Raw genomic sequence first — 15,420 nt, 5'->3', positions numbered from 1 at the left:
GAAAATAAATTCAAACTTTCATTGTATTTGAACAGTACCAAGAATCACAGAAGTTTTCGATTTAAAGCTTAGCCACATACATTCAAAACGATGTAGACCGTTAAGGTAGTAAGAGAACATGTGGCAGTTTGAATGTTTTCAAAATGGATCATAAACCATATAAGGAGACAAAATGCCATGAGGCCCCAAAACTCCATCAGCTTCAGGCTTACTGTGTGTGTGAAGTGAAACTTTGTTTGAGGATATGAACCTCTAAAATAGTATAAACTGACATGTCAGGGGCCTTGACATGGCTCCTGGTTTACCTAATCTTGAGGTCCTAATCTGAAGAGGATACTGTTTGAGAAAATAGGTTTAAGTCAAGGTTTAAGTTTCAGATGCAGTATAGACAAACTGCACACACTGCACAGAGAGTGTGAGGAAGGGCAATAAATACAGGGACCAGCTGAAGTTGTTTTTTTTCTGCCCCAAACCGTTTTAGCAATCCAGCTGTGTTTCAAGCCATCACATATATATATACATAACAATCCCATTTCATTTATGTTTACCAAATACTACTACAGTAAGTGTGCTTCTTTCTTTGTGCTGAGGCATATAAAAGCTATGAGTATTGTCTGAAATGGAAACATCTGTATGCATATGGAGGTCCTCAACAGACAGAAGGAGGAGAGGACCTGCTACATCCAGCAGGGGGCAGTGTGCCCTAATTTAAGGATCCATTAGCGTCTACTGTGTAAACTGGGGAAACGGATTTCTCCAAAGTGACTGGTGCAGATTTGGTGCTCGCTCGGTATAGCTTAGACTTAAAGTGCCCCAGAGTACATGGGTTTTCAGTTCAGAATATAATACTGTTGTTTTTGGTGGATTCATCACATTTCGCTCCATTGTAGTGATAGGGGGGAAGAGTCACCCTCGACGTGGACGTGGTCAGTTGGCGTGTCCCGACTTGGAGTGACGGCTCTGCAGTCCTATGATTCCTCCTAAACGTTTTTTGCGCTTGCCCCTTTTCTAACAAACTATAGCGCTAACTTTAGTTATATCGTGACCTATTTACGCCTTCGTCGGAACTTGAGGACGGCCGGGGTCCAAGATGTCTGTAGCGGGCTTGAAAAAACAGTTTTATAAAGCCAGCCAGGTTTGCAAAACTTTTTTTCAAGCTAGCAACTGTCATGTATCGTTAGCAGCTAGCCTCATTTAGCAATACTAGCTAGCGGTTTATAGTTGGCTAATGTTAATAACGCTTTGTGTCGTGACAGCAGGAAGCCAATTCATTGTGTAAAATATCACTGTTTGTTTTATAGTTGGCTCTGTGTGTTATTTTTTTCAGCTAACTACAATTAAAGTTAATGCGCATCTTTCGAACATGTTCTACACTAACGTTAGTTGGAACTGGCGTTTACTAACTTTAGCTAATGCTAAGTAACGTTATGGTGCTGTTGGTTTACAAGTAATTGGCCTTTTTTGTACATATAAGTTATCTCAGCCAGCAGACCACCAGTTCAGATTCAGAAAGTACACATTCTCTGGTAAACATTAGCTAGCTCTATTTGCCTTAGGGACTCTCCGGATGAGTCAGAGCTCTCAGAGTTAAAAAAAAGAAAAGAAAAGAAAAGAAAAACAGTACATGAAAAAGTGTAATTTAAATCAAGTAAGTATTGACACGTTTAAGTAGACAGTTTTGGACACTGACGCAGAGGCCTTATCTGTGCCTCAGTGTAACCTGAATCAGGTTTTTGCAACGTCTGTCTGTAATGAAGACCCAATTTTTTTATTTTCCTGCTGTGTTTTTTGTCAGTCTTTTGTTTAGCGAGCCAGATCAATAATTGAAACAGTTGAAGTGAGCAAACTAAAATGCCATGGACATTTAAAAGTCTTACAGTCTTTTGTTGTGAATGTTTTTAATTTTTTCCATCTCTTTAGTCATGGGCGGGGACGGTTAAAAGGATTTTTGAGTCTCTTTTTCTTCCTACCCCTGCTGATCTAAGCAGGAAAGACATTTGGTTTCTGTAGCAACTTCCTGTCAGGAACAGACTCAGATCCCTGTTGGTTTGGATGTGAGGAAAAACAACATGATTTAGTAGCCGTTATGACTTTTCGTACTGATTGTTATGAAACTGAATAGTAATGGTGTTTGAGGTGGATTAAGCTGAGTAGTGCCTGAGAAAGTGACCCAAGGAATGATGCAGAGAAGGAGGTGGGGAAAGTGTGTGCTTTCCCTTTATTTGACTGCAATGCAGCTGCTTTTCTTGCCAAAACTTCATGAGAGTCGAGAAGACTTGACATAGCTCAGATTTCTACACTGGAGCTATGCAAGGAATTGGCTGTGGAAATTGTGTCTGTTCCCTGTAGTTCTCGCATTGTTTTTCTCTTTTACTAACTGTCCTTCTGTAATTTGTTTTTTCAGAATTACGCTTCACATTAAATGTTAAAAACCACCTGAAAAAAAAGCACCTCTATCTGCTAGTAGCGGCAAGTAGGCAAGCTTGTCTTGTGAGAAAATGACTGATGTTCAGCATCTGATTTTTCACATGCTACGTTAGGATTTACATTTTACTTTATGCTACCACTTTTCCTCATTCTCTTGCAGCTTATGTGGTATCTGGGCTTTCATGTTATCAAAAATCAAACACGATCTTGAACCTGGTTTTGTGATAATGCACTGGCATTTACCTAACTACCAGTAGCTCATATACCCACTCATGGTGAGTAGGATGCCTGTTATAGACTCATCCATCTGTTTAACTCTATGTGTGTTTATGCCAAAGCTTCCTGATGATATCCTTTTGTGGATGTTTTTGGGCTCTGTTCCTTTGAGCCTGTGTTCATGTAAATAGTAATGTTACACTGACACGAAAACTTGATGTTTTCATTAGCAGAAGAAAAAAAATACCGCAGTGCTTAGTACTCACAACTTTCTACTTGACAACATCAGAAAAGAAAAAAATCTCAAATTTAGTGACTTACTACAAAAATAGTGAAACACCACAGCATCAGCTAAGTTCTTTTTCCCCTCAGTGAAAGGCTTGTGAAGCAGACTAGGGTGCTGAAAAATATGAGGTAGCAAAACTTATTACTGCAATCTTTACTCTGAGGTAGGGAGTCAAATGCTGAGTGGCTGAGAGTTGGGTCTGTATATTTTTCTGTCTTTAACCCCCCCCCCCCCTCCGTCATGTGCTCTCTGCAGACAGCAGAGATTCTGCAGTATGACTTGAATATCCAACATTGATCAGCATAAGTCTGTCAGCTGCTGTTGAGGGGGAGACTAACCAATTCACTGTTTGTTTGTTAGAACAGGAAGCAGATAACCAAACACTTAATCATCAGATCTGCATACATAAAACTGTGCTGCTAAACTTTCTGACTAAATATCAAACTCTACCGGTTGCTCGCCCATCATAATATTCTTTGAATAAACATTTCTCTCAGACACAAAAGTCTTGGTAATCTTTGTAATTTCACGGATCACAAAACGGTCACCAACGGTTGTTTGAGTAGGTAATGACACAAACTGCTGTGGCTCTCTCACAGATGAGTGAATTTGACCAAGGAAAGCAAAATGGTGTCTTGTCTTACAGAGGATAACTTTTAAATCTTACAAATACAGTTCCAGATTATTTATCCTTTTGTTGCAGGCCTCTCTCGTAGTGTTTCATTAACTTCTGTGAAAGTTTGAAATGCTCTCCCTGTGATGCTGTAGCTTAAAATAATTAAAGATTAACATCCAGGCTATTACAGTTTCACTCCAAACTTAAATGCACAAGAGCTGGACAGATTCATTAGATTGTGGTGTGACACAAGTTTCATAACTGCAAAAGTGTTCTGAATAATACTGGCTGGAATTAAGACAAAAACACAACATAGTCATTGTGGTTTGCTTTTGTCTTTGCAACTGCAACTACTCTGCAACTGAGGACTGCGTGCCGGTTTAATTATCTTACTAGTTGGAGACTGGAATTGTTTTTTTGCCCATTCCACTTGAAGAAACTCATATATGGAACCATGTAGCTCTTCAAGGACACAGCAGGTTTTAAGAATCCTGAAGTCACAGCAGTACAGACTGGTTACTAAGCCAGCATAACCATTTTATTGAGTTCCAGTTGTGCTCTGGCTTTCTCTGACTGACTTTTGTCTGAAAAATCATAAACCCTGCTCCAAGTGTAAGGAAATTAGCCAAGAAGGATGTGAAAAAATACTTGCAAAAATACTGTGCAAGTACTGTACATGCACAGGAAAGGGTCTGCTTTCTATTTTGTAGTCTGTGGCCCAAAAACGGAGAAAGAGAGAGAGAGAGATCTCAAATGGGAATGCGTATGCTTTTAATCAACATGTCTTAGTCTACTTAAGTTGTAGCATATTGTCTTTATTGAAATAGAGGTTATGGAGTTAGCTGGTGCAACATTTTTTCTTCCTGCAAAGTGTAAACAGAAGGTATTGCATAACACAGTTTGTGCTGTTGTTTGTGTGACTCCTACACACACAAGTGCTATACTGATACAGGTTATCTGCATGCAGTATGTTGTGCTCCACATATACATTTTGGTAAAAGAAATGCATTTGCTACTCAGAGCAACAATGTGAATGTGTAAATTAAAGATGACCTCAGGCTTGCTCCTGTCTCAGATTAAAATTTTATGAGCAGCATTTATTCATTTTTACTGTTTCTGCCTTTCCTTCCCTTTTCTCCCCTCTCTCCCTCTTGGTCTCCCTGTCTCTGTCTCCCTCTAGATGGTAAGCGAGAAAGTTGGAGGTGCTGAAGGAACTAAACTAGATGATGACTTCAGAGACTTGGAACGGGTAAGAGAGGCATCTTTCTATGGTCTTAAAAGAGAGACGCCTTTGGCCAAAGCTGTAGACCTGATTGGTTTTACAGAGTACTCAGAAAAAGTCTGTGGGACTTCAGCTGTTGATTTTTTACACCTCATTTAAAGCAGTGCATCATCTGTTGATTAGAAAATGTCTGATGTCAATGTTTATGAAACCATTTAAAGCTGTGTGGATGACATTTATATTCATACAAAACTATGTTGAATTGTTAGCTTACTGACAGAGGATGATTGATATGATATGATTGCATATGATATCTGTTTTCAGCCTCCCAGATGTGAATATTTGCTGGTCTTCTAATATAGTAAAACTAACTAAATAACTAAGAAACTTTGTTTTTTGGTGTTTTGTTTGTTGTTTTTTTAAACTATTTTCTTATCTTATCTTAAAACTAAATCCACTATAAAGATGTAATTTGAGTGTTTAAAGTAGGATTCAGCTTTGCTGATAGTGGCTGAGTCATACAGGCTGTATGAGCAAAGTATAACAGCTGTATCGCTGAACTGCTGTTGCACACATGCATGTCTGTGTCCCGTCAGACTGCTGCAGTCAGCCTTATATTTCTGCATGGAGTTTGTCTTTGATAATGATTAATAATGAGGATGATGTCATTTTCCTTTACCCTTGTTCAGAGAAAGAAAGAGGGCACACTGGAAAAATATTGCCCTTCACCTGATAATTTTTTCATGTCTGTGGCTTACTCTGCAGATATTGTAAACAGCGAAACAGCAGTGAAACATTGGTATGCTGTTTGATATGTTTTTCCTTAGATCATTTTCATGTCTATTTTCGCTGAGAACTATGTGCTTAACATGGGAAAAAGATATCTATGGAGATTCTCAGTCATCCAGGTCATGGTCAAGGTAGAATTGTTCCGTTAGACAACTGAACGTGAAGTTTTCTGGAAAGTTTTCATCCAAGAATGAGAGGCGAAACGTCTTCCAGAAAACTTCGCGTCCAGTTGCCTAACGGAAGGGAAAAATAGGTGATCCACAGAAGCAAGAGGTGAGACGCCGCTGGAACAAACTTGATGGGAATTGAAATAACTTAGTCTACTTTTAAAATACTTAAATTATGTGTAAAAACCTATGAACAAGCAAATGCAAGCAGTGGTTACAGAAGGTTTAAGTGCACACTTTCTTTGCCTGCCACTATTTTATTTTAGTTCTGTGATTAATGTTGCTCTGCTGTATATTTTTGATGTATGTGTTTGTTGTCTTTTGTAGAAAGTAGATGTGACCAGTAAAGCAGTGGTGGAGGTCATCTCCAAGACATCGGAGTACCTCCAGCCCAACCCAGGTGAGAACAAAACCCGTTTTCACATGTTTATTTAAACTGTTTGAACATTTTGTTGAAATTAATTTCAGTTCCCTTCCGCAGCATCACGGGCCAAGCTGTCCATGTTGAACACAATGTCTAAGATCCGTGGTCAGGTGAAGAATCCAGGCTACCCACAGGCCGAGGGCCTGTTAGGAGAGTGTATGAGCAAGTATGGACGGGAACTTGGAGAGGACACTAACTTTGGTAAATCGTGTGTTTTTGTCCAGTGTGCTCCGATCAGGATTTATATGAAATATGTTTGTCCCAAAGACATTTTGTGTAGCCAGGATGGCTGGGGAATCTCTCGGGGATAGCAGGGTTTGAGCTCCGAAGCCTGCTATGGCATTTAGCGGCACCCATAGAACTGTCTTGTATGCTTATGTGATCTGCTCCTTTGATTTGCCTTTACAGATAACTTTAAATTTCTTATAACCACTATTTGCGATAATGATTGTTTAATTTCTGTCTGTTTGCGTCTATGTGTGGTTTTGTTAGGTACTCTCTCTTCCTTTAGGTGTGGTCTGATATTACACTGATATAAATCTACAGTAATAAACTTTAAATCTAATGTCACCAAGCTATTAATCTTTGTCTGTGTGACTCAGGTGGAGCTCTCGTAGATGTTGGAGAAGCCATGAAGAGATTGGCAGAAGTCAAAGACTCTCTAGACATTGATGTCAAACAGAACTTCATTGATCCATTGCAAGGGCTCTGTGACAAGGACCTCAGAGAGATACAGGTAGACTGATATGCTGTGCCAGTTCACTGGTGGGGATCTCTTACCCCCCCAATCATTACTTTTCCAATTTGTCAAACTTAATGTGCAAGATAGTGATCACTTCCTCCTAAACTATCAATGGCTTTTGATACCTCAGCACCACCTGAAGAAGCTGGAAGGCCGTCGCCTGGACTATGATTACAAAAAGAAACGTCAGGGCAAGATCCCAGATGAGGAGGTCCGACAGGCTCTGGAGAAGTTTCATGAGTCAAAGGAAGTGGCTGAGACAAGCATGTACAACCTGCTGGAGACTGATGTAAGCACTTATCTATTATTGTTCAATGTACAGTGTTTCTCTCTGTCCCCCGGAGCACCGTTTTAAGATCAGTCCCACCATTGTGCAGTCTATCTAAAAGTTAGTGCTTTGTAACTTAGTTCATCTGTTATCCATTTCCTCAGCTATAAAAATAGACAAAAGTATTTGGACATACCTCTTTCTCATTTAATTCAGGTGTTTTTCATTGGTTGGGCTTGCCCCCTTACTTCCTTTGAAGGGAAATCTTAATGCTTCAGCATACCGAGACATCTTGGACAATGCTATACTTCCAACTTTGTGGCAACAGTTTGGGGAAGGCCCTTTTCTGTTTCAGCATGACTCTGCCCCAGTGCACTAAGCAAAGTCCATAAAGACGTGGCTGGATGAGTTTGTTGTGGAAGCACTTGACTGGCCCACACAGAGCCCTGACCTCAACCCCATCCAACACCTTTGGGATGAGCTGCCTTGCCATGCCTTTTCGTCCAACATCAGTGCCTGAATTCACAGTTGCTCTAATAATGATAATAATACTAATAATAATACATTTATTTATGTATATTTATTTATAAAGGCTTTTCTCAAAACTCAAGGACACCCTCTAAAGATAAAACAAATAAGGCAACACACTGTAAAATAGAATGATGTAGTTAGGAAGTATGCTATTTTAAAAAGGTGAGTTTTCAGTCTGGATTTGAACTGAGGGAGAGAGCCACTGTTACGGATGTCCAGATGGAGTGAGTTGCGGGGCAGAGTGGCTGAAAAATCTGCTCCACATGGTGCTGAGGCGGGCCAAAGAGGAGGGAATTACAATAATCAATACGGGAGGTGACAGTGCTGTGGACAAAGATGGAAGTGATGTGTTTCCCACAAACACACTCCAAAATCTTATGGAAAGTCTTCCCATTAGAGTGGAAGCTGTTACAGCTGCAAAGCTGTTTGTGTATTTAGAATGCAATGTCATTAAAGTCCCTGTTGGTGTAATGGTTAGGTGTCCCAATACTTGTGTCCATATAGTGTCGCTTCTGATTGGTGAAAAATAGTCATAGTCAGCAGTACAGGATTTGTAACATTTACCCATTTCAAACACAGTGAATAAAGAACATTGACATGACTCATATATATAGACCCCAATACCCTGATTCTGTGGCAGGCATTGTTTGCATTGGAGGACTGCTGTTCAACACACACCCCCTGGACAAACACACACACACTGATCTTTACACCCATAAAGAGTAATGAATCACGCCCGTTCCTTGCAATAACACTCACATTGGAGATAAACATGCCTTTAAATGGCTGTAGTTGAAGAGTTAAAACATATAGTCAGTATTTAGGTTGAAGAACTAGAACATTTGTTTGTCCTGTACCTAACAGAGCAGAACAAAACTGTTTGGACAATAAATCTTAGTGCGTGTAGCTCTAAATAGACTTTTAATGTTCTGTTCTATTATAGTACAGCAGTTGAGGAATTAGGAATTCGTTTACAGTGTGAATATGACCAGTGCTAAATGGAGGAAGTCTATCTGTTCCATATTTCCTGTTTTTTCTCTAGTGTCAGTTTTTGAGTCATGACCTATAGGGCTTAACAATCAATCTAGCAAAATCACATTATAACCAATGCAACATCCAAATCACAGGAGCAGTAATTTTGGTCAAATGTATCACAGATACCATTATAAAGAAAGCATTGTGCTACAGAGATGCCCCGGCCTAAAAATCATATTCTTCATAAGAAAATATTTTATTTTTGCTACAGACCCCAGCAGAAGTCACATGGTCATAATTTTTCAGTTTTTTCCAGTGAACATTAAATTCAAAACTTACCATGCCCACCCATCCTCAACTTACATTGCAATATATGTCAAAATAATCATTTGGACCTAGGTCTCTAAATACTATGCAGTATCATAAATTTAAGCATGAAAGATCATTTACTCGAAAGTATACCAAGATTGTTTACTAGAATGAATACAAGGTTATTTATTCCACTTTAGCCTCATCATAATATACCTCTGATGCTGTCACTTTGTGAACTGTTATTTATAATCTATAAGATGGAACTGATGGAACTGTTCATCCATTGGACCATTGGATTGGCAAGCCAAGTGACTTTGATTATTGTGTGTGTGTGTGTGTGTCTCTTTGTCTCTGTGTCTGCGTGTCTGCGTGTGTGTAGATAGAGCAGGTGAGTCAGCTCTCATCTCTGGTGGAGTCCCAGCTGCAGTACCACAGGCAGGCTGTGCAGGTGCTGGAGGAGCTTTCTGACAAACTCAGAGACAGGTGCAGTAATGAAACAACATACCAACGTACTGTGTCTTACATCTGACTGTGCAACTTTCTCCTTAGAGCTTGTCAGGTCTGATTCTGGTTCACTCGCAGTAACTTCACTTTTTATTTTAACTTGTGGAAGTTTGGAAATGTAGGACTTGTATAACATTTTTTTTTTCTTATTTGAATAGGATGAACGAAGCTCAGTCTCGACCTAGACGTGAATACACACCTAAACCCAAACCTATCTTCGACTTCGGAAATGACAATCATTCAAATGGCAGCTACTCAACTTCAATGGCCCAGCCACCTTCACGCAACTCAGGTAAAAAACAAATTTTCATTCGTCAGGATTAACATCACCGTGTTGTAATTTTTCCATAAACACTTGGTAAAAGTGGCTGACAACTGAAAACAGATGATGTCTTGACCAAATGTCATTATATTGCATTTATCCTTATAATTACACCACTCTCAAAGCCACACAAAAGGGCAGCATAGGAAAAGGAAATAAACGGCTGTTGTACTGAGTTCCAACTAGGAAAAGATATAGCTGTTTGTCTGACACAGAAGATGGACAAAACCAAACTAGCGTGGCTGTATCAGACAAACTCCACAATGCCAACATGATTGCTCAAGATATGCAAACAAATTCAGTGTGTCTTTTGTTCTGAAGTGTGACTGAGGTGTCGTAGGCCATGAGAAAATGGCCGTTCGTTTGTGCGTGTGTGTGTGTTTGTGTGTGCCTGCCTGCCTGCCGTGTGTGTGTGCGAGTGCGTGTGAGTCAGACTGTCCCGCCCTGTCATCTGGCCAGGCTTTCTCCAACTGACCTTGTTCCTCTTTCCTGTGACATCATCAGAGCCACATTTTCACTTGGCCAGAGTGTCCTTTCGGAAGCCCAGAGTGTGTGAGTCACAGATAGTGTGGGCAGTTTTTCATCACAATTTTTGTGGTGTTGAAACAGTGCATGCGTGTGCTTGCACAGCTTGTGATGTGAAATGTAGGAAGCAGGATATACATCTCACAGATTGACCTCATAACCAATGGTCTATAATGCATGCACAGTTTAACAGCATGTTGTGTGGTTTCATGTGAAATCCACTTCCCCTACTCTAGATACTGCGATCTGGTTAACTGGAAGTTGCTCAAACCACTGTAACCTCTCGTCTGCAGTTGATTTAAACATGCCGTTATTTAACAAATCTTGAAGAACAGACAAGACAGGATTTTCTTAATGAACAGAAATATTAGATTATTATTATCATTAGCTGTTATTGTTGTTACTGTTACTGAGTCATAAGGCCTGTGGTAGAATTATAAAAAGTTAGGAATTGTTATTTATAGTGATAGCTCACCTTGTATCAGATTTGGTATTGGTGTTATAAAAAGTAAACATTTTGAATCAAGTGCATATATTCATCTGTGTTTTGGCATCATCATCATGATTGATTTAAGACAAAACAATGAACGACTAAATCAACATGACAGTCGCTAACGGAAAAGTAGATCGTATTGACTTACAAGCTAGTTAGCAGTATGTGTGATATGGTATTTTTTCTAATGTAACATACCTTTAGAGAAATGTTTGTAATTGTCATTAATTTGCTTTGGATTTGATTCTGCTCAATTAAGTGTTTAAATTATTTTTTCAGCCCCTGTAAATTAGTACAGTATGCAGTAAAACACAGAGAATAATTGACCAAAGCTTTCCCCATCTCGGGCCTGCCCTGCACTCTGTGGGGGTAAACTTGATACAATGAGAAAATTGTTAGGAGACAAAAAAGCCTAGCTTGTCCGAGTGTGGAGCCCCACTGTCCCCTACTGATCTGTGTGAGGTCACCGAGAAAACGCTAGATGGTGGAAACGATGGATGGACATACAGAAACATCTTGTCATAAGATATTTTTGGACAAAGATTCAATTTGTCAACAATCTTGAGCTTGTTTACAGCGCTGTGTTGATGTTGCTCTGACTGTACCGCTTGCTAATGTTATACTAATATATATAAACAAGGATGAACTACAGTACACAGTAGTTTACATGGTAAAGGTGTGCAGTGTGACAACCTTTTCCTGACACTGGCACTGCTCCTTGCTCTGATACCATCCTGAGTTTATGAAATCTGAGTTTTCCTCCTTCCAGTTTCTCATTCATTCCCTCCTTGTGTGTTGTCAGCCCCGGAGCAGCCGAGCTGTAAGGCGTTGTATGACTTTGAGCCAGAGAATGAGGGAGAGCTGGGCTTCCACGAGGGCGATATCATCACCCTGACCAATCAGATCGACGAGAACTGGTACGAGGGAATGCTGAACGGCCAGTCGGGATTCTTCCCTCTCAACTATGTCGAGGTCCTTGTTCCGTTGCCACACTAATATAAAGAGAGCTAAAGAGCCAAGGAGGAGACTGACAGAGTGGAGGAGAAGGAGAAGAGGGCAAGTAGAATTAGTTCAGAGGGAGGAAAGTGAAGCCAAGGGATGGTCAACAGAATATGCATTTTCACCTTTAGCTCCAGCATCGAGCACTTTTTGTCATCTGGAGTTCTGGAGAAGACGCTCACGTTTCAAAGTCCAGACCAGAATATCAACTTATTCCACTAAGGTAAAATGATCTAAGATGGATACAAATATTGCATATTATCTGGCAGTCAGAAACATTTCTTGAGGACTAACTAATGATACATTTACAGTAAATATTTGTCTTTAACAACAAATTACTGATTTCGTAAAGACCATTTGTACAGCCCAGATTACAAAGAAGTTGGGAAGCTGTGAAAAACATAAATAAAATGGAATGTGATCATTTGATAATCCTTTTCGACATACTCTCAGTTGAAAACAGTACAAAGGCGACATATTTAATGTTTTACCTGATCGGCTTCATTGATTTATGTAAATGCTTATGCTTCAAACAAGTTGGGACAGGTTCAACAAAAGACTGGGAAAGTTCCGATCTTCTAAAAAGAAATACAAAAAAAAAAAAAAAAACCCACCTGTTTGGAACATCCCACAGGTAAACAGGTTCATTGATAACAGATGATAGGTTGTGATAGTATCATGATTGGGTATGTTATGGGCATCCTGGAAAGGCTCAGTCTGTAACAAGCAGGGATGGGACAAGGTTCACCACTTTGTGAAATCCATCATGATGTAAACTATATTACTACATGGGCTCAGGAACACTTTGTGAAACTGTTAGTAAAAACAGTTTTTAAGTGATTGCATTCTGGTTTTATTTTTATTTATGTTTTACACAGCATCCAAACTGTAAACGATGTTCTATTAAATCTAGTAATCATGTGGAATGGGGTGGCACATTCATATCATCTTTTTTGTTTGACAGTACAGTCTGTTTAAAACTCAGGTTGGTTCACCAGTATAACAGTCACTTTTCAGACTGAAGAGTAAATGTCATATGTATCTTGACTGAACGTTATCCTCATTTCAAAATGGAAAACCTTGTTTATGGTCCCTTAAGGACTAGAGCTCATCTCTTGATGCCACCTGCTGGCAAGACTAGGAATTAGTTTTACCTAAACTAAATGAAACTACACATGACTAGAAAAGTAGTTTAACTAGTTGAATCTTAAAAAAAAAATAAATAAATAAAAAAATACTGCTTTCATATTTTTAATGAAAAACATGAGCCAAAATTAGCCTCAGATCTGTGATTTAGGCTGTTTTCAGGTTTTGGCTTATTTGTAATGCTCTTTTTAAAGATCCCTGTCTAAGCTGTGCACTGATGATAGCTCCAGAAGACAATGGGCCTGATACAGTGATTTCCTTATATTGTTTCAGTATTTGATTTATGTTGGTTCAACCTACCACGGTAGTTTATTTTAAAGTAGAACTGCTTACTGAACATGTGAGAAAATGTTGTAATTGCACCTTTGTCTTCAAATGAGATTGAAGCGTGTGTGTCTGACTTACTCCACCAATACACACAGACCCCAAAGTTAAATGCAGACATTGCACCTTTTTGCCAGTTAAGGCAGGCATGTATTTGTTGTGTAAGAATGATTGCAAAATGATTAGTTATTTAGTGGTTGTCTGCTAATCTGTTCAGTAGAGGAGACAGAGCCAAAAAAGTTCTAAAATGCAATGGAAACATATCGCTTGCTTGTTGAACTGCTAACTATTCTGTAACATAGCCATGTATATTCATTTAGTTTGGGCATGTTTGCCTTAGCACGTTAAACCTTTTCCTTTATATGGTATCTTGAACCCCGTTTTAGGTGCCTGTTGACTCCATGTCAAATAGATGATGCTGCTGGCAGCGACTCAGTCATTCATATTCATCACTAACTGTCCCTTCTGTCTGCCCTCGTGTCTTTGAGAATGTGAAACTCATCTGTGCTTTGAAATCTACCCTGTGATTCTGTCTCACAACGGTTCTGATTCCATTTATTTGTGAGTACATTTGGCCGTAGTTAATCTGTTCAGACAAGGCTGGTTTCTTGTCCTGGATTTAGCCCCAGTCCACACCTGCAGATGGAGTCTTATCCAGCATGCACTGTACGGTATGAGGGAAAGACCTGGAGTGAAAGGGAAAACATCAGCGGAAAATAAGTATAAGCTGAGAACTTTTGTTACCAAACGTAAATCCTTATCAAACAATGTTGGTATTGTGACTGATTTTGAGTTGTTTGAGGGTGGAAAAAGTTTTAATTGTGAATGACAGCTGTGGGCTCTTTAACATTTCCCCTCTTGTCTGTGTTTGTCCATCACTCTGTGCTGCCGAATCCTTGCCCCCACTCCTCGGTTTGGTCCTTGTCTAAATATGTTTACATTTCTGATCTTACCACATTTCAATGCTTGTATCAAGTTCAGGGCAACGTTTAAGGACTGTAGGAGGTGCTGTGTTTGTCACACTGTTATCAAAAAAAAAAAGAAAAGTCCTTGTTTTAGTGCCTTTGGAAAAGGATTGAGGGAAAGTACTGCGACTAATACAGCAACCAAAACCTAACCTTGCTACTTAAAAAGAATGGTAAAGAATTTCTCTTCTACGTTTGTCTTATTTTTAGTCATTGGCACCTCCATGTGTGAAAATGAAATGCATGTGTGCACATTTCTGACACTACAAGCAGTTTCCTGGATGTGTTGTTTAAACTAATGTGAGATTTTTCAGTAGACCACCAGTGGAAACTGTTTTTTAAAATAGATTTTAATGCATGTTTGAAAAGAAATTGTCCCACTGATTCCTTTTATTTTAAAGGGCTATGTATTTGTTTAATCAGTCTTAAGTGCTCCTTTAAACAGCATTAAATCATTCTGGCTCTCTATAGTATTATTTTTTATATACAAGACCTTAAAACATTTGCATGTAGTCCTATATTACACCTTGTTAATGTGTGTCTTAGATTTAAGTTGCCTTTTTACTTTTGGTATGAGTACAAAAATTAAACACAATATTTTGTCTTTTATTATCAGAGTATTTGTACATGCTTCTTTCTTGTCCCCTACTTCCCCTTCTTAAAATAAATACAAAAGGAAAATGTCTTATTGTTGTGGTTTATCAGTACTACAGTTTTCTGATGTCAAATTGTGGTTGAAAATCTTCTTCTGGTTTCAGGCACAGAAGTACACAGTAGTTTTAGTCATGCTAGCAGCTCTTGGGATGGCAATATCTGCCCATACACAAGGGAAAATGTGTGTGTGTCGCCGACAGTGAAGTGACTGCCATTCAACTTATGGATGTTCCTAGCAGAAACCCAGTTCTGCGTCAGCTCTAAATGATAAGAACCTGGTATTATTTTAACAAATATTGTTGTATTGTCGCAGCTGCCGGTTGTATTGATCATCGGTTCCATACAGTTTGAAAACGATACATTTTTAAATTTTCCTCTAAGTTCAGTTTTACATAAACATTCACAGTCAATCTTAACTTAAGCCACTGTAACCTTACTGCACATGTTCAGATTGCAGGATAACTTTTTCGTTTAAGGCCACTAGCACCTGAAAAAATAGACGTAATGTAGATC

General features: G+C 39.2%; 1 protein-coding gene across 1 annotated transcript; it reads left to right on the top strand.

The window, feature by feature from the left end:
- The first annotated feature begins 717 nt into the window (after positions 1 to 717).
- sh3gl1b (SH3-domain GRB2-like 1b) lies at positions 718 to 14,938 on the top strand. The gene is made up of 9 exons (XM_046392892.1): positions 718 to 1,135; positions 4,726 to 4,794; positions 6,051 to 6,123; positions 6,205 to 6,348; positions 6,750 to 6,883; positions 7,020 to 7,178; positions 9,355 to 9,458; positions 9,638 to 9,771; positions 11,622 to 14,938. The coding sequence occupies exons 1-9, from the start codon at positions 1,091 to 1,093 to the stop codon at positions 11,813 to 11,815; spliced, it is 1,056 nt and encodes a 351-aa protein (XP_046248848.1). The 5' UTR covers positions 718 to 1,090; the 3' UTR covers positions 11,816 to 14,938.
- Positions 14,939 to 15,420: the final 482 nt, after the last annotated feature.

The sequence above is a fragment of the Scatophagus argus genome, chromosome 6 (genome assembly GCF_020382885.2).
Source record: "Scatophagus argus isolate fScaArg1 chromosome 6, fScaArg1.pri, whole genome shotgun sequence".
NCBI lineage: Eukaryota > Metazoa > Chordata > Actinopteri > Scatophagidae > Scatophagus > Scatophagus argus.
Note: the sequence above shows the minus strand (reverse complement) of the source record. Positions and strands in the feature narration are given on the sequence as shown.